The 17,859-nt window shown below is 35.9% G+C and overlaps 3 protein-coding genes across 5 annotated transcripts in view; 1 reads left to right on the forward strand and 2 right to left on the reverse strand.

The window, feature by feature from the left end:
• Asap (ArfGAP domain of ASAP) overlaps positions 1-5,063 on the reverse strand; it is a 45,923-nt gene extending 40,860 nt beyond the window's left edge. For both annotated transcript variants that reach the window (XM_076391628.1, XM_076391623.1), the window contains exon 1: positions 4,300-5,063. In XM_076391628.1, the coding sequence (XP_076247743.1) occupies positions 4,300-4,425 (126 nt within the window). In that variant the 5' untranslated portion in view covers positions 4,426-5,063. The remainder of the gene's footprint in view (positions 1-4,299) is intronic.
• Positions 5,064-6,755: 1,692 nt separating this feature from the next.
• LOC143186750 (small ribosomal subunit protein eS19) lies at positions 6,756-7,690 on the reverse strand. 2 transcript variants are annotated; one of them, XM_076390492.1, is made up of 3 exons: positions 7,638-7,690; positions 7,335-7,405; positions 6,756-7,185 (listed from the first exon to the last, which is right to left on the reverse strand). In XM_076390492.1, the coding sequence occupies exons 2-3, from the start codon at positions 7,403-7,405 to the stop codon at positions 6,792-6,794; spliced, it is 465 nt and encodes a 154-aa protein (XP_076246607.1). In that variant the 5' UTR covers positions 7,638-7,690; the 3' UTR covers positions 6,756-6,791. The 2 variants fall into 2 exon arrangements, with proteins under 2 accessions (XP_076246607.1, XP_076246606.1); XM_076390491.1 differs by lacking the exon at positions 7,638-7,690 and adding an exon at positions 7,562-7,583.
• A 396-nt stretch (positions 7,691-8,086) lies between these two features.
• LOC143187399 (persulfide dioxygenase ETHE1, mitochondrial) lies at positions 8,087-15,724 on the forward strand. Its single transcript, XM_076391629.1, has 6 exons — positions 8,087-8,331; positions 9,188-9,332; positions 10,765-10,950; positions 12,976-13,064; positions 15,083-15,293; positions 15,443-15,724. Exons 1-6 carry the CDS (start codon positions 8,182-8,184, stop codon positions 15,505-15,507), a joined length of 846 nt encoding a protein of 281 aa, XP_076247744.1. The 5' UTR covers positions 8,087-8,181; the 3' UTR covers positions 15,508-15,724.
• Positions 15,725-17,859: the final 2,135 nt, after the last annotated feature.

A 17,859-nucleotide genomic window follows, 5' to 3' on the forward strand; every position in this document is an offset into this window, starting at 1 on the left:
ATTTGACTCAACTTTTTTCGTCCAAAAATGCAGCAAAATAACTATCGACTTATTCGTCTCAATTTCAAGCAGACTAAACTCCTTTCATTGACATTTTATGTACGTTTCCGTCAAACAGTGCAGCCAGCAGGTATTACGATGGCCGCTAAATTACGAAAGGCTCGCGCAATAACATTCTTTGCCGATAATTACGTCAGCATATTATGGTTTGCTCTTACAACAGTCCCATTATCTACATCTGTGCGAAAGAATGGAGCGAGACACTATTCTTTCTTTTCTCTGCCTAACGAGAATCTCGGTCCCGCATTTCACGTGGCGCGTTACGTTACTCTGTTACTGCACTAATTAAATAAAGATGGAATTACGCGTATTACAAGAAGATTTGAATTTCACCTGGTAATTTTAAAGCGCTTATAAACTTTACTCCACGAGAAATAAAAGATATAACTCCGAAAATTGAAACAAATAGGACATTGATAATAGGAATAAAATCGTGTATATTTGAATATTTTTCAATGGGAATACTTAAAAATTTGAATACATAATTGAACTTTTTTAGGTATGAAGATTTGGAGCATTCAAGATTTAAATATTTGAAATTCTCAGTCTTTGAATATTCGAAATTTTCAGTATTTGAGTATTTAAATATTTGAGATTTTCAGTATTGAAATATTCGAAAATTTCAGTCTTTGAATATCTGAAACTTTCAGTATTTGAATATTTAAATATTTGAGATTTTCAGTATTCAAATGTTTGAATATTCGAAAATTTCAGTATTTGAATATTTGAAATTTTCAGTATTTGAATATTTAAATATTTGAGATTTTCAGTATTGGAATATTCGAAAATTTCAGTCTTTGAATATCTGAAACTTTCAGTATTTGAATATTTAAATATTTGAGATTTTCAGTATTCAAATGTTTGAATATTCGAAAATTTCAGTATTTGAATATTTGAAATTTTCAGTATTTGAATATTTAAATATTTGAGATTTTCAGTATTGGAATATTCGAAAATTTCAGTTTTTGAATATCTGAAATTTTCAGTATTTGAATATTTAAATATTTGAGATTTTCAGTATTCGAATGTTTAAATATTTGAAATTCTCAGTATTTGAATATTTGAAATTTTCAGTATTTGAATATTTAAATATTTGAGATTTTCAGTATTCGAATGTTTGAATATTCGAAAATTTCAGTATTTGAATATTTGAAATTTTTAGTATTTAAACATTTCAAACCGCTTCTACCAAGATCAACCTATATACTAATAAATCTATAAATCGCTGTGAAAATGGGATTTAATACCAAGTAGATCCTATTATCGACCCCTGTCCCCCGAACGCAACTCAAATACACAAATTATTCAAATTCCTAAGTACACCGAATCCGATTGCGCCCCACTAATTAGCACGAAATCCCCGCGAAGCGTTGCACGAGCGCCTTAATCTGCGTAACGCCTCGTTATGAGCTGCACACGTAACGCAACGAAAACACTGTCATCGATCAGCGGGGATACGCGATTGGCCGAGAACCGTATAAACATTCCACTCGAGGCGATCTCAATGCCCGCGATGCAATCGAGAATTCCTCGCGATCACGCGGCCACGAAAAGGCAGCGGGGCCCCATCGACCGACCTGCGCTCATTGCCCGAAATGGGAGAGCTTCGTATCAGCTTCGTGCGGGTATTTACATCACCGATACGTGGAAGCAAGATGCAGGCCAGAGCCGTGGTAAAAGTTGCGCCTAACTCGTCCAGGGACATCCGCGGAAAAGGCGATGCGAGCTCGATACGCCGAAAAATCGTTACGCCTATCTCGGTCGAAAGCACAGAGGTCTAGTGTTGCCTCGGTACAAGCTCGATGGACACTCGAGAGTTCCCCTTCGAGCTATTCTTTCACTTCGGCTTGTCCTCGACTTCGAGAAGGCAAATTCGAGCTGCTAAGGCGTGAACTTATGGAAGTGAGTTTCTTGCATGCCTTGAACAGGTTACTGATTACTAGTGAACCTGTATCGAAGCGATAGACACTGTGTGCATAGAGGGACAAATGTTTTAAATGTTTGAGCTTTGAATATTCGAATGATTAATGTGTAAATGTATGTATTTAGGAAATTGGAATACTTGGTTAGTTGAATGTTTTAAGGATTTGTGGAAACTGAAATTTGAATATTTGAAGATTTGAATGTTTAAGAATTTGAATATTTGAGTATTTAAAAATTTGAATATTGGTATACTTATACAGTTGAATATTTAAGAATTTGAATATTTGAGTATTTAAAAATTTGAATATTGGTATACTTATACAGTTGAATATTTAAGAATTTGAATATTTGAGTATTTAAAAATTTGAACATTGATGTACTTATACAGTTGGATATTTAAGAATTTGAACATTGGGATATTTGTGCACATTTGAACACTTAAGAACCTGATCAATCGAAAATTAGAATACTAGTGTACTCCAATATTGAAAAATATGAACATTTGTGTAAGTAGACACATGACTACTTGAATATTTGAGAGATCAAGATCATTTAATATAGGGAATTACAGACTGAACAATCCTTCTTTTTCTATCTCTATCGAATAGATAAGAAGACAATCGATATCTAAAATTCTGTTAAAGCTGCAATCAGCCTTTAGACTGACGAAATTGTCGATCGCGTGCGCCTAGGTTTATCCTGAAGGAAGAAAAAAAAAGTAGTGGAAATTTGTGAATTTCACACAAATCCATATCCCAGTCTAAAAGTCCTAGTGAAACCCAATAATCCCCAAATTTCACCAAGAGTAGAAGAGACATAGAGCCAATCTCGGCCCTTGTACACCCAATGCATTTCCATCAGCAGAGATACTGTACAGAACTAGCAAGATTGCATCTAGAAAAACTTCGGTTATTGTAGATAGGACCACTAATTTCACATGCATTTTTGGTCCTAGGTTAATGGTGACAACTAAAACACTTTGAATCGTTTCGAATCTGGACACATGACGAAAAATTCGAATCGTTTCGAACGTGTTTCGAACGTGTTTCGAAGCTTAGAACTCTAGAAAATCTTGAATTTATGGTAGGTCTTGAGTCTTGAAATTCTTAGAAGTTTTGGTGTCTTGAAACTCTTCATACTTTTAAAAGTTGTAAAATATTCAATAGGTCTTGGGAGCTGGGTAGTAATTGAATATCCTAGAAGCATTTCCAATATACAATTTCTGTCTAAGTCTAAACAGCACTATTAACATAAACCACTAGAGACTGTTTGACAAAATGGAGTTGTCTTTCAAGACATTCAAGACTGTTAAACTTCAAATCATGTTCGAAGTGCTTCAAATCTTCACAGTCTCGAAAAACATCGAATCCCTTGGAAGCTAGGATTCGAACTCCCATCTAGTGATGGGACTAGGATTAGTTCCTAGTACATTATCAGCCAAAGTGGTCCTAACTACTAATTCAATCGACGTATCCCCTACATCCCCAAAAACTCCTACTACATCCACCTGTGTCTCAGGTGCAACCTCCCCAGTTCTGCACAGTATACTCAACAGCGGGATACAGCGATTCCAGTAAAACAGCAGGGTATCGGTCCTTCACACTTTTAACAATTGGCATTGCGATGGCCAACTGGGACCCAGGTTCGAACCAACAAATTTATTCCTAATTCCCACCAATCCAGGGCTCCAGAGTTAGCAAAAGGGGTAAACAAGTCTTAACTCTACAGGATCCATTACTCAACAATTTATTATCATCAGTACAGTATTAATAATTAATCAAACATTACAAATCGTAAAGAAACTAACACAGAAAAACGGTATAACATGTCAGTAAAGTAGATGTTAAATGATGAGTTCTAGCAATTTTTCCATAACTAGCTCCTGCGTGCTTAATTGACAATGCTGTACCAATGATCACATCCCTCCTGCAGCTCCTGGGCTCCGAATTGGAAGGACTCACGAAAACATACATTGGTTCGTACCTGGGTCCCCGTTTTCTCACCCCAAAGTCGATCGTTCCAATCGCGAAGGACCCATACCCCGCTGTTTCACCGAATCGCTCTATCCCGCCGTGGTCTGTCCACGCATCTCCCGACCGATCGTGCTGCACGTCGGTGGCTCGCGGTTCGGTCCGCGGAACGCCCACGCATCGTAGCACGCGTTCGACAGGCACCGACGTCGAGGTTGCCCGTGGTTCGCGCGAAGTGGGTAACTGTGCGACGCTATGCTGTTAAGAAAACGCTAATCGATTCGCCTCCCTCGAGCAACCACGCCGCGAACTCCTGGGCACGTACGAACGTAAACGGTCGCGTTACCTCCTCGAGGGACGTGATCGTCTGCCTGCATTGTGGCATCCGCGAGACGAAGGTGGAGGTGGTTGGCGAGTTGTAGTCCTCCCTCGTCTCCTCGACGAACTCGCTGACGGCGATCAGGCCCGGCATTTTTTCCCTCTTTCCGCCTATATTGGCCCGAATGGTGACCAGCCCCTTGTGCACCTTTACCGATCTGGCGGCCGCTCGTGCCGTCGCACCTCACTTCACTGATGGACACCACTCACTTCACCGTTTCTCCCGTGCCCACCATAAATTCCGCGGGAGGGCTGTCACCTTCTGTCTCCTCCCAGTGCCGTTTCCCGTGACGCACGGTAAACGTCGTCCCGGTGCGACCAACGGACCCAGAGAGGAACGACGATCGCTTCGGGGAAGGGGAGAGGGAGGAAAGGGGCCAGGGGAACGAGACGCAGAGAGGGGGAGGGGAGAGGAAAGGGGGTTGGACGGCGCGAGCGTGAGAGTGAGAGAGGAAGGGGACGGAGAGAGAGAGAGAGAGAAAGCGAGTACAGCACGGGTCTGTCTTCTCTGCCAGCGAGAGACACTTGCGCGACACGATTATTTCCCTAACATCTCGGACCCGAGGAGTTTCCCCCACTGGCCGCGAGGAAACATATTTCGTCCTCTGGTTTTCCGCCCCGAGCGGACCGCGATGCATACACACTTTCACGCGCGTACGCGGCTACGTCCCAGAACCACGGGATTTGCACCTACTCGCCGCTCGATCCAAAATCAACCTGGTCCCTGCTCGAAACGCTTTCCTCCACGGTCGAAGTTCCACTGAGGCGGCGCTGCGGGCGTTGGGACCTTCACCATTGAGGATGAGGTGCGAAGGGAGAGCGCCGAGTGGAGGAGGGTACTGTGGCGGCATCTCGAGGGGAGTTGGTTGAGTGTTTTCTCGATATAGGCTCGATGCTCGATGGCGATTTTATAACGTGACAGATTTACGAAATTTATTCGCGCTCAGTGTTTCACTTTGGTTCTGTGAGGCATTGACAATGAGAGCAAATACAACTCCCCTGGTAGAAGTAATTTTATATTATAAGAAATATAGTAGCGAGACTATAGCAAGGAAGTATTGTGTAATTGTTTTATTGAAAATTGTTCTTTTTGGGTCGTCGGTTTTATATAGTTAAAGATTGGGCGTTGATTTGGGAATTGGGAGATAAGTAGATTGTGACTGTTATGAACAGACTTGAAATATAGGGTATTTACTTTTTATGGATTTGTAGATTAGAGAGTTTAGATTCTCGTACTTTGCTTTACTTGCATAAAAGAGAATTACTAATCTGTGAATTGCTCGCCGTATTTTTTATTTTGTATAAGTTTATTGATTGTTAAATAGTAATGAGTCTCGAAATTATGTTTAGCAGAGACTACAGAGGGAGCTGCAGAAGCAATGCTGCATGGAGCGAGTAAATAATGAATCTGTTCGCGAGGGATTATTCAATTTGTGTTTGAATTCCAAACATGTATTGTTCTTTGGATTAAAATTAAGGAAATTAGGCAGAATTTTTAACCTCAGAAATTTTAAGGGATGATTCTACGTGTCAAAAGGGAGCGAACATCAAGGATGAGAAAATAGCATTTAAAGCTTTGTTCCAGAGTTATTAATTATTTAGAAAACGCCTAAAATTTGCGCGAGATGTGTCCAACTCGAGACTTATTCTACTGACCGCAGTGTCCGACTTCATTGACTTGACTACTTCAAGACGACAGTAGAATGAGTCCTAAGTCAGACACACTTCTCGCGAAATTCAAGCGTTTCAAAATCTTGAACTTTTAATTTCCTTAAAAATTCAAAGTGTTTCACCCAAATATTAAGCACAAAATCAAAAATTTATATTCTATTGTAATATATTCCTCGAAGTTTAACAAAATATTTTTATATTTCTAATATTTTCTCAAATTAAGTAGCTTATACTTTTCGCAAGAACATAGAGAATAAATATATAAACAAAATTTCGATAATTCTATCGAATAATGCGATAGAATATTTTAATTATTCTTCGCTCGATGAAGTGATACTCAAAATACAGTGATTTTTTTAGAAGAAAAGGAAAAACAGTGACAAGCTTATAACGGGTACATATTACACTAGAGTCGTAATCATTAAGTTGACGTAACTGTATAAGTTCGTGGCTGCGTTTATCATACCTTCAAATTATTCAAGACAAACTTTATGTGTACTTTCGCTAATTACATGAGCCTTGAAATTCGTGTTTCTCCATATAAACTTCCTACCAGAACGAAGCAAAATTCCTATTCGGCCTTAAACTTCAGAAATTTTATTCTTCAATGCTCGAATCTTAGCTTGTAATTGTATTTCATCTACAATTGCAAAAATACTAAGAGTGGTTTCTATTATAAATGTCAAAAATGATTACTTCGATCGAATTTTCTACCGAATAATGAAGGTTCAGATAAAACTTAAGTCAAAGATGTATGAGTTTTTCGTTTTTATTACACAAACAGAATGATTATAGAACAAGCGTCTCTTGCATTTTAAGTTGTTTTTTGCTTTTCGCTTTGACCTGTGCCGCAATGCGATCTAAATCTCTACGACCTTGACTGGTGAGTTTGCGACCACCAAGAGGTGCCTTCTCAATGAGCTTCAGTTGCTCCAAGCTTTGAAGAGCTCTACGAGCTACACCACCTGCGGACCTGCAGAAGTGGCTTGGATGGGTTCCATTACGCTTGCGTCCACCAAAAATTTTTGTCACTGCTCCGACACCAATTGGACTACGGATGTAGATGTGTCGTACCAATGCAGCACATCTGATGTAGTACCAGTCTGGATCGTATGGGGCCAGTTCCTTGAAACGAGCAGACTTCACGATGTCTACCCATTCAGGGACTCGCATTTTGCCTGTCCTAAAATTTAAAATAAATTAATATATTATTCTTAACATAAATTACAGTACTTATACATAATATCATAAAGATTATTGTCGTTAGACAAAACTATTGCATACTGTAGCCTAGTTGAGGTTAGGTGCGTTTACACACAAGCAGTTACTCACTTTTTCAAGAACGCGGCAAAAGCCTTGACGAACTTGTGTTGGTCAACGTCTTTCAATGTTACAGAAGGCATCTGGAACAAATATATAAAATAAAACAGTGTAGTAAACACAAAGTTTGTGTCTCGTTCGATACACGTGCATTAGCCACAACAATTACTCGAATGCTATAATAAAGTACGTCACGTATTGAAAAATATGTATGAATAACACATAAGTATCGTTCACACCTTTGTGTCACAATATGTAATACTCTTTTTTACATTAAAGTAGCAAGTTTTACACAAAACTGCCGAAAATACACACCTTTGCTCGAAAGCTAACCGGAAAGAGAGAAATTCAGATGGCATGAGAAGCAATTTACAAGATGGCAGTAGCAGCAGGAAACGGTCATGAAATACTATTATCTAGATCAGAGACTCGATGATTAAATCTTTCGAGCTTAATAGGCCACTTTTGTTACAAATATTATTATCAAATAACCCTTAAAGCATAATTAATGACCCAATATGTAACTCATATTTTATTTTCGTAACGTCTACAATTCCAATTCAATATTTTCAGTTAATGTGAGAGAAATCGAGAATTAGAAATTAATCTTATGCATATTCATAGCAATATGGATGCACGAACGTTCTTTATTAGATTTATGGTGCATGAAATCTGTAATATTACATATGTTACAATATGTTGATTGCGCTTGATGACATGATTGGCACCAAGATAATTGCCCCCCTTGGCCCCTTAGGTTTGATACTGGTAAACGTCACTTGCGTCAGTGCTACCGAACGAAAAGTGACAGTCAGCATGTGTACTACTATTACCTAAAAAGTACAGCTGTATTTCCAATATGAGTGTTCTATTCAGAAAGATTTGCCAGCAGTTTATAAGATTACCGTCTGTTAAGATTAATTTGAATTTAGATAGTAAACGAAATTACGCAGTAATGACAGCGTTAACGGTACCGATTCCTTTCTCACAAGATTTCCTCTTTCGTCAGGTGAGTCAATAGATCGTAGTTGCGTGCTAACACAACCATACATGTTCGTATATAGTATATATAGTTCATTATATCATGTGTACAGTGGCATCTAGTAGTAAGGCTGCGTAGCAGCGAATTCAAATGATTATCTTTGCTGGACTTATATTTTTTAATGATTTCTGTGTAATCTAGGTCACTTTTCCGCAACAGTTTCATTCTAAATTAGTTTGATGCTTTTATAGCAATTTTATATTATAAATTATATTTAGTGGTAAAAGTATATTTAAAGAAATGTAAATTTTATTTCATTATAGAGATATACAGTAATGTATTTATTTATGAATAGGTATCATGCATATTTCGTTTCTGGTTTCAATTATAAATTGATTCTATATAGTAGCCTTGAAATTTCTCTGGCTTCTTCGAATCGAAGTTTTGTTTACGTCGTTTGAGATACCGAGATTGTTTGATAACATGTTCTGTTTCTGAGAAGATTTAATTACACAGAGAATAATTCAGTTTTAATGGTATATTTAATCAATTTTTCAATTTTTGGAAAGGTATTATGTAACTTTTAATTATGTTCTGATATAAGAATTATTTTATCGTGATTTTGTTTTTAATTTGAAAAACCATTTTTCAAAGCAGTATCATTAGCATTTGTATAGTAAAATAAATTTATTATTACTTCAAATACGCATAACCATGCATTTAAAATTTTTGAAATTCGAATTTTTGAAATACGAATTATATAGAAAATTTTTACATATCTTCAGAAAATGGTGTAATTTTTGTGTTCGAATTTTGAATATCACTTTAATGTGCTTCTATTTTATATTAGTTTTCTAAAATAATTTTTAATTGATACATTTAGCTGTTTGATCCCGTTTCCTGCACATACACTTATCTACTGGCGGATATTAACGATAAGACAGCGATCTTAATCGATCCGGTCCTTGAGTGGGCGGAACGCGATAAAAAAATTATCGAGGAATTGGGATTAACTCTAAAATATGCTTGTAAGTTAAATATTATGTGATTGTAGATATATCGAACCTTTTTTCATAATTTACGTAGGATGAAATTCGTGAAATAATTGGAAATAAGAGTATTCTATTCATCGATGAAAAATATGATGTTATTTGAAAACCAACTTAAAAAATTAATTTCAAAATAAAAAGTAAAACTAAAATTATATGATAAATAACTTAACACGATCATTAAAATTGAAATTCAACGTTAAAATTGTCGGTGTTTAAATAAAGAATAATTAGATATAATTGTCTTAAAAAGATTGATGAACACGTTTTGGATAAAAAGAGAGTCAAGTGTTCCTAAACTGTAGGTATATGTACCTTATCTTATTTTTAGTAGTATTCAAATATAATCTCTACTTCAAATTTCAATTTATGGTACATGAAATACATTTATACAATGCTGAGTAACAAAAGATTCACTCTTATAAGAAATTAGGAAATCCTAGATCCTAGGAAATTTAGAAAATTCTAGAAAATCTCTTCTTCTAGTCAACTATAAATTACACTAAACAAAAATACTTAAATTTCGAGAAACTTAAAAAATATATATTAATTTTACGTTTTTCATACATTCTTCCTAAAAAATCCCTGCATTTCTAACTATCTCACGATTTCTAATTTCACATAGATAATATCTCTATGCATTATCTCCTATTTATGCACAGCGTCCTTGTTCAAAGTCAATTATTCAGCCGATTTGCTTCAATTGAAACGAACGAACTAAATTAACGATCAATCGTTGCAATTTGATTACATTATGCAGAGAAAATGATACGATGCATAAAGCGACAGCAGCGATTTAATTCCCTGCATTGATATATCTGTCGTGCGCTGGGTCAAAAACGTTCCCCCCCCTTAAAACTTCTTAACTGGAGTAGAATGTCTATTGAACGCAAATGCGCCAGTTAATAATTCGATAATCGGGCAAGGTACGAGCGTTATTAAGCAACCCGAACGTTTAATTGTTCAAATTGCCACTCGAAGTCTTCCGCGCGAGTTGAAGCGCGATGAGGGTCTTCTGGAATAATTCAATTACTTTCGTTTCAATTTATAGAGAAAAAGGCGCGCGTGGAAGTCGCCGAGCATTAATACATATTATACAATCCCGCGAACGTATGAGAGACCCGGGCTTGAAACTAATGCTCCAACAAATTTCCAGTTTCCCTCGTTTCATCCTGGGGCCACGTTCTCTTTTCACCCTTTCGCGTCTTCAATGCGCTCGAAGGAGGTGGGGCGTTCGGCGTAAAACGTAATTAGCAAAATGGCGCTCGTTCGCCGCTGGTCCCTCCTTCAAATTAATGAAAATATTTAGGCGCTTTGAATGATGAAGTACCATCGGTACCTCGCCGAAAATGTTCATTTTGAGGCCTGGTCGGCGGAGGAGCGACGGAATTAATGAGCGTACGTTTTCCAGTGAATACGCATATGCACGCTGATCATATCACCGGAACCGGAAGGCTGAAGTCGTTGTTACCTGGCTGCCTGTCAGTGATATCACGTACCAGCGGCGCTAAGGCCGATTTGCATCTGGATCCAGACGACCAAGTCAAGTTTGGCAGGCACCAACTGCGCGTCCTACCTACGCCTGGGCACACTGAAGGTCAGGTACCGCGGCATTGAGAATGTTTGTGACATAAGAATGCTAATTAGGGGCGGTGTGGGTATATCGATGGGAATGTTAATGGATGGAGGAAGTACAGGACAGTTAGAAAGGATTTAATATCGATTTTATTTATGTTTGGGAAATAAATTTCAGTTCTTGGCACGCCGTGAAATTGTTAGATATTACTTCATTTTGTTGGAGCTTTTATGTATGTACAGTGATACAGAGGGAAGTGATTTATGTTGGAGTGGAGTTTATATTTTTGGGAAATTTTTGGATTGAATTTTACTGGATGTCTTTAAGACGTTTTTAAAATGTCTCTGTGATATAGTAGGATCATTTCTTTGTTTTTCTTGGATTTTTGTGGGTTATTAGAAAAGAGAAGAAATATTTAGTTCACCTGTTTCAGCTTGGACACCCTGTATCCGTCAGAAAAATTCTGATAATTACGAGCTTGTGGTTGCTGACGAATGGTTAATTACTCATTAGAAAATTAACAGAGTTCTTCCTAATTTGAAATTAATGGCTTCAGTAATGACTGCAATATTTGTTATTTCAATAGAATTGCAAAATTAATGTAATTTCTTATAATTGGGACTTGTTTGTTTAATGAAGTACTTATTTTCCTTCATTTATAAGAGTATATTATACAAACGAAAAATTGTGAATAATAGACGGATGTTCAAATCGTTTGTTACAGTTGGCCCACTAAAAAATAATGAAAGCTAAGTACATATTCCTTTCCTCTAGCCAAAGTAGCTAGAAAGCTAACTATATTTTTAAGTAGGTACATTGTTCCATTATTTTCTATTTTCCAGCTTCGTTATCCTATTTTCTTTATTCTTAGAGAAAATGAACACACAGAACTATTTGAAAGTTATATTAAAATTCTTAATTATTTACATATGGTAAAATTTATGAATTCGACAGGTCTAAATTTTAAATACACTATAAATTATCTCTAACTCGTTAAAATAATTACTTCCTATGTTAAAAATTTTCTAAAAATGGGCTCGGTAAACCATGCAGTACGTTCGCTAATGAAGCAAGCAGTTAATTAAAGATTAAATATCAAAGACTAGTAAACCATTCAGGAATAGCGAATTTGTTGAATAAGTCTGTATTTAGGCGACATAACTAAAGAGTAGCATCAATAGTGATCAAATATCAACGCGTGTTGTATTGGTGATGTAAAAATACGTACAATTCGGTAGGGTCTCATCCACTACCAATTACATAAAGGTAAAATGATAGGGTGTCCTATGATAAAACAAAAATTTCAATCTACCTAAATGCTTCGAGTACACTTTTCAAAATTGATGAAATTTTTCAGGAAAATGTTCAAAAACAAAACAAATTTTAGTTTTAGAATTTCGGTATTGAGCTCACTTGTTCTATTATAAATTGCACATTTTAAACTGTAGAACACTTGCGAGGTCTTCTTTTTGTGGATATTCCCAAGGATAGTTTATCTTCTTGAAGCGTACATTTTTTAGAGAAAGTCCCCATCTGTTTCGTCTCAAGAAATATTCCAACAAATCTACCCCTCTTCCCTATTTTACTGGAATATTACAAATCTCATTTTCTCTTACATTTGATCAGAGTTTCTTCAAGCTTCACATGTCCTGCTATCTTGACAATAATCCAAGTAGGCACCAGAGACATGGATCGATGAAGTACAACACTAAAACACTTCGAATTTCTTTGGCTATCAAATCATATTAAATTACCCTGAATATTATATTACATTTCCATGAAATATTTTAAACTTTCGGTACGTGGCAGATATTAAAAACAGTACTCGAAATTTGCTGCATATTGGATTATCGTTGATTGAATAGGTCTCGCCATGAGAGCTTGCAGCGAGCAGAGACTCACAGAGATGAAAAATAATTTTTCGTTCGAGAAATTCGAAACGTAGAACTAGGACTAATTTTAAAGTAAAATGAAAAAGTGTTTGAAATCACTGAAAGTTCATCATACATTTTATCTACGATTTTTGTTTGTTCTCTGTCACTCCAGGTTGTGTTACTTATGTCTGCGACCAGCAAGGCATTGCATTCACGGGTGATGCACTTTTAATACGCGGATGTGGTAGAACCGACTTTCAGGTTCGTATTAAAATGAAAAAGTGTTCTCCTCTGATAAAAGCGATTCATAAAGATTATGAAGATAAATTCTCTATTCATTTTATAAAGTAGAACCTCATTTTCCTAAATTAATAGACAGCCATTATTATTTGGATAAGAAAATCTGTAGATAATACAACGTTCACTTATCTCATGGGGAACATCTTAACTTACAGAAACAGCAGCAAATAGAATGAAGAATAACATAAAGAAACGATCATTTTTAATCTATTTGTTTTATGTAATTTCGTCAATTAAATTGCACAATATTTAACAAAATTTTACAAAGTGGAATTCATAATAACCATAATAATCAGAAATTATAGTTTTCAATTTTTTCTATTTTATTTGAGAAAATAAAGTTATAAATGAAAATATTGATGTTGTTAATTATGCCACAAATTACGGAAGTGATTTAACTAAAAAAAATGTAAAAAAGTTTAGTTTATCACTTATTTAGTATTGCATTGATTTAATTTACAAAATAAGTGATGATTCAATTTTTAAAATTGTTTGCTTAGGTTACTTTCCTAATTGTAGATTTTTCGAAATTTTGCAATATTCATATATGTAAAATTAATATTAATAGTTATAAGAAAGACTATTTCAGGAAAAAAACGAATTTTTTATAAGAAAGTAATTTACTTGAATGAATAGTACGGTAACATAGTAAATAAAGCATTTGAATAAACGAAGGTTTGAGTGACAGAAATCCCGCTGCAGGTCACAATCTTTCCTCGTACTCGCTTGCTCACACAACATTTCATTGACGCAATCGTGTACTCTAAAAATCGCGTTTGCGCAGTTAATAATTTATCGAACGTCAGGAGGGTAATATTAAACATCCAATCCTAAAATCAGGCGGTGAGAAGCGCTGACGTAAAATTGTGCTGGTTCGATATTCTACGCGGTAGCTCCAGCACACTAAAAATCATTACTTATTTAGTAGTTTTAATTTTTTACGGGCTAAACGACGTGTAAAAATTCTTTCAATCAACGTTCCATTATTCTGGACCTTTTAAAAATTGCGCTATTCTTTTAGGAAAAATAAAACGAAATAAAATTTGAACAGAAAAGTTAGTTCTCCAAAGAGAATCTTTTTTTATTGAAAATTATTTTATAGTTTAAAACAGTTTTCTTTTTTCTTTCTTTATTGTATTAAATTTTTAAAAATTTTTGAATGAAGGCTGAAGAGGTATGTCATATTTTTTCGGGATAAGTGAACGTTCATTTAGGAGTGATAAGGTGGTGTATATTTTTCAAGATTAGAGTGTACAATGCTGGTCAAAAGAAAGTTTCGAAGTTATAATCAACAAAGATACTATATTTAACATTAATTTGGCTAAGGCATAGAGCTATACATTTCTATTATAAGTTTCTATCTACTTTAATTATACGTGTATCTTCTCAAGTACTTAATATTAAGTACTGCATAAGAAATATCAAATTAAATATTCACGTAAAGTAACAAATATTTCCAATAGCGTGTATAATTTATTCAGTATCACAGATTTCAGGAAATCCCCTTAAAGAATCAATAGTACCAACATGATGTATAAGATCCAGTACTAAATTAAAGAAGGAACTCCTACTTATAAAAATGGCCCTTCTCAATTTTCATTTATATTAAAGAAACAAAATAAATAAATATTATAGGATCTTCAGTCCTTGTTCTATATAGAAAATTATTTTTTAATAAAATATTCATCATATTTACATTTTTAAAGGTATAAGTTACACTATTAATTAGAATATATTCTTACAAATAAAATCACAGATCGTGAGAAGGGTTGTTTTTATTATCAAAAAAAAAAAAAAATAATACCAATGTTAAGCTTCTTTTGACCACAATAAAACTGTGCTCCCTTTGGTTCTCGAATTCCCTAGCGTAAACGAAAATCTGAAGGATTACTCGAACAGTAAACGCCTACTAACGCAACAGTCGCAAGGCAGTGCTATAACTCGCGAGTTTCTTAATCCTGGTAATTTCTGTATCGCAGGGTGGCTCCCCAGAAGTTTTGTACAAGTCGGTCCACACGAAAATCTTTACGTTGCCGTCGAATTACAAACTCTACCCAGCCCACGATTACAATGGTCGAACAGTAACCACGGTGGCCGAGGAGAAGGCCTTTAATCCGAGATTAACCAAATCTCTAAATGAATTTGTTGACATAATGAACAACCTTAATCTGGCGTACCCGAAGATGATCGGTACGCTAATTGTTCTCGTGCAATTTTCGTTCCACGGACTGAGCAGTGGATTTCACGCAATACTATCTAACCGTTTCATACCGAGCTTGGCGTTTCGTTAATTATGGCTTGAAACGTTTACTGTGTTAACTGTTCGTTTCGTGTTTCAGATAAAGCAGTGCCAGCTAATAAACTTTGCGGACTGTACGAAGTCGAGGAGGAACGAAAAACATAAGGAGACGATGTTTCACGATTACTGAGTCGATGTGACCGATTCAATTTTATTACTTGTTGTTTACGATAGCGTGTAATAATATGTTACAAGATTGTAAAAGCAAGGATTCGTAAGATTTGGTCACTATTATACAGTAATTTATTAAATGAGTATTGATAACTAGCAGTATTTTTCATGTAGAAACTTGAATAAAGAGACAATGGTGTTTTTCATAGTGGCTTAGAAAAGTATTTTGAGGAAGTGATGCATGAAGAAAATGAATATGTTCGTTTCGTATCGAAATTAATTTTTATGGTTTAAAAAGGAATTTTATTATATACCTACATGGATATATGTGTATCGTTTTATATCTATGTAGAACTATGTTAATTTTAGGTCCCTGTGGTGCTGGTATTACTTCTTCTTTTTGGAAAATTTTCTAATTTTGTCTAGAAAAGATGGAGAATAAACCTGATGGTATTTTTCAAATACTTAGAAGGATTGATAGAATAGTATATTTTGATACTTTTTTCCTTAAAGAACCAAGATATTCTCATTCGAAATTTCAATATCAATTTTACAGTGTTCCATACTTTAATAATATACCTCTAAAATTGTACGATTTAAACGGATGTTGATAGGAATTACTGTAACAAAACAGAAATCAACTTTCTCTTGAAATTTAAATTTCAAGTGCATTCCCTCTAACTTCAAACTCCGAAAACCCTATATTATCATAATCCCAGTCCTTTCTCGTTATAAATTCGTCACTACCCCTCTCATTTCTTAAAATTCTCTCATTTCCTCTCATTCAATCCTCCACCATACGAAAAAGAACTGACTAACCCATGAACAAATTTAAAAAACACACCCCTCCCTCTCTATAAACCCTCTGCCTTCATAGAACCCTCTACATCGAGCAAATACTACAATAAATTATACCAGAATTAGAAAAAAAAAAAGAACAGCGACTAAACTTCCAATTCCAACTTTTCACAATTTCCCAATGAACCCATGGCTTCTCTCTGAACCAAAAAAGAAGAATTAATACACCACAGATGAACCGTGGCCAAAAGGGTGGTCGACGAAGGGTGGCGAAAAATTCCCTGAGTAATCCCCCAACGTCTGCGTCTTTGACGTTCGAAAATGGGCCGATTTTGCGAATCAGGCGAAACGAAACACGAAAGGATAATAGAGATGGAGGCTGCTGTAATCGGGTAGTTTAAACGGGCTCCCTTGTCGAAACTCGAGACGAAGAGACCCCCATGGTGTGCCGCTGGTTTCTACTGCATAGCTGAGGGTTGAAATCGATACCGTTTCCAGGGTAACCAGTGGGTACGGTGGCCGACACACGGGCAAAGGTATGGGCCAAGGCTATCTGCTCGTGCGTTTTCATGTTCTTCTGAAAAAAAAAAAAAGGAAAAAAAAAGGAGGAACAAAAGGGTGGAAGAGGGGTCGAGGGAGGGGGGCAGATAAAGCCACGCGGAATGTGTAATTTCCCGGGGTCTGCTAGACGGAAAATAGAAAAATCAGAAGGACACGTTGTTAACGAACGAAATGTCAAGAGATGCTTGATAAGACGGTGTATACGCTCGTCTAAATCGTAAAAATGACAAGAGCCGAGTAAGCGAACGCTGCGATACTCTGCTAACAATTTTCCACGACTTAAAGCACTCCTCGACGTTCGCTGCTCACGATCCTTCCTTTCGCCGTTTGATTTCGCCCCTTGCCCACTCGTCGTTCGGCTATATAACTGCCTCTCGATATAAGCTCGCCGACACTTTGGAACGTTTAGAACGTACGAGTTCTGCGCGTGATTGAGTATTGATATTAATAGGGAGGAGCTTTTGTGGGATCTTGATTGACGTTCAAATTTGAACATGGAGGTTTAAAGGAATACTATTTCTTTTGAAAATTTGATGAACAATTTTCTTTGAAGTTTGTTCTTTGTAAGTAGTCAGGAAATTTTTCTTTGAATTATTATATACTGTTGACTAGGAGCTTTGAGTCACTTCATTTTTGGTAATATTATAGAGGAATAAATTAGTCTCTAATGGCTGCTTTCTCAATTTAGAAAATGATTTTAAACTTATATACATAGGTATACTGGTAGCGTAAGTGGATGTTATTTTTCGCATTTTTTCTTCAAAATTTGTCATTTTAATTATCGTATAGCTTTTTACCTTTTCCCATTAAACGAGACCTAAAGCAAACTAATTATAATACAGTTTTTTTGTCTATAAGCTCGTTGCTGTATATATTATACCTTGGAATTTTCAAACCAAACAAGCTTCATGTTTCCCGAGTCACCGCCACATTTTTCACAAGACGAAAAATAAGCCATTAACGTGTGATTTAATTTCTTTCGTTATA

This window comes from Calliopsis andreniformis, unplaced genomic scaffold, assembly GCF_051401765.1.
Source record: "Calliopsis andreniformis isolate RMS-2024a unplaced genomic scaffold, iyCalAndr_principal scaffold0022, whole genome shotgun sequence".
NCBI classification, from domain to species: domain Eukaryota; kingdom Metazoa; phylum Arthropoda; class Insecta; order Hymenoptera; family Andrenidae; genus Calliopsis; species Calliopsis andreniformis.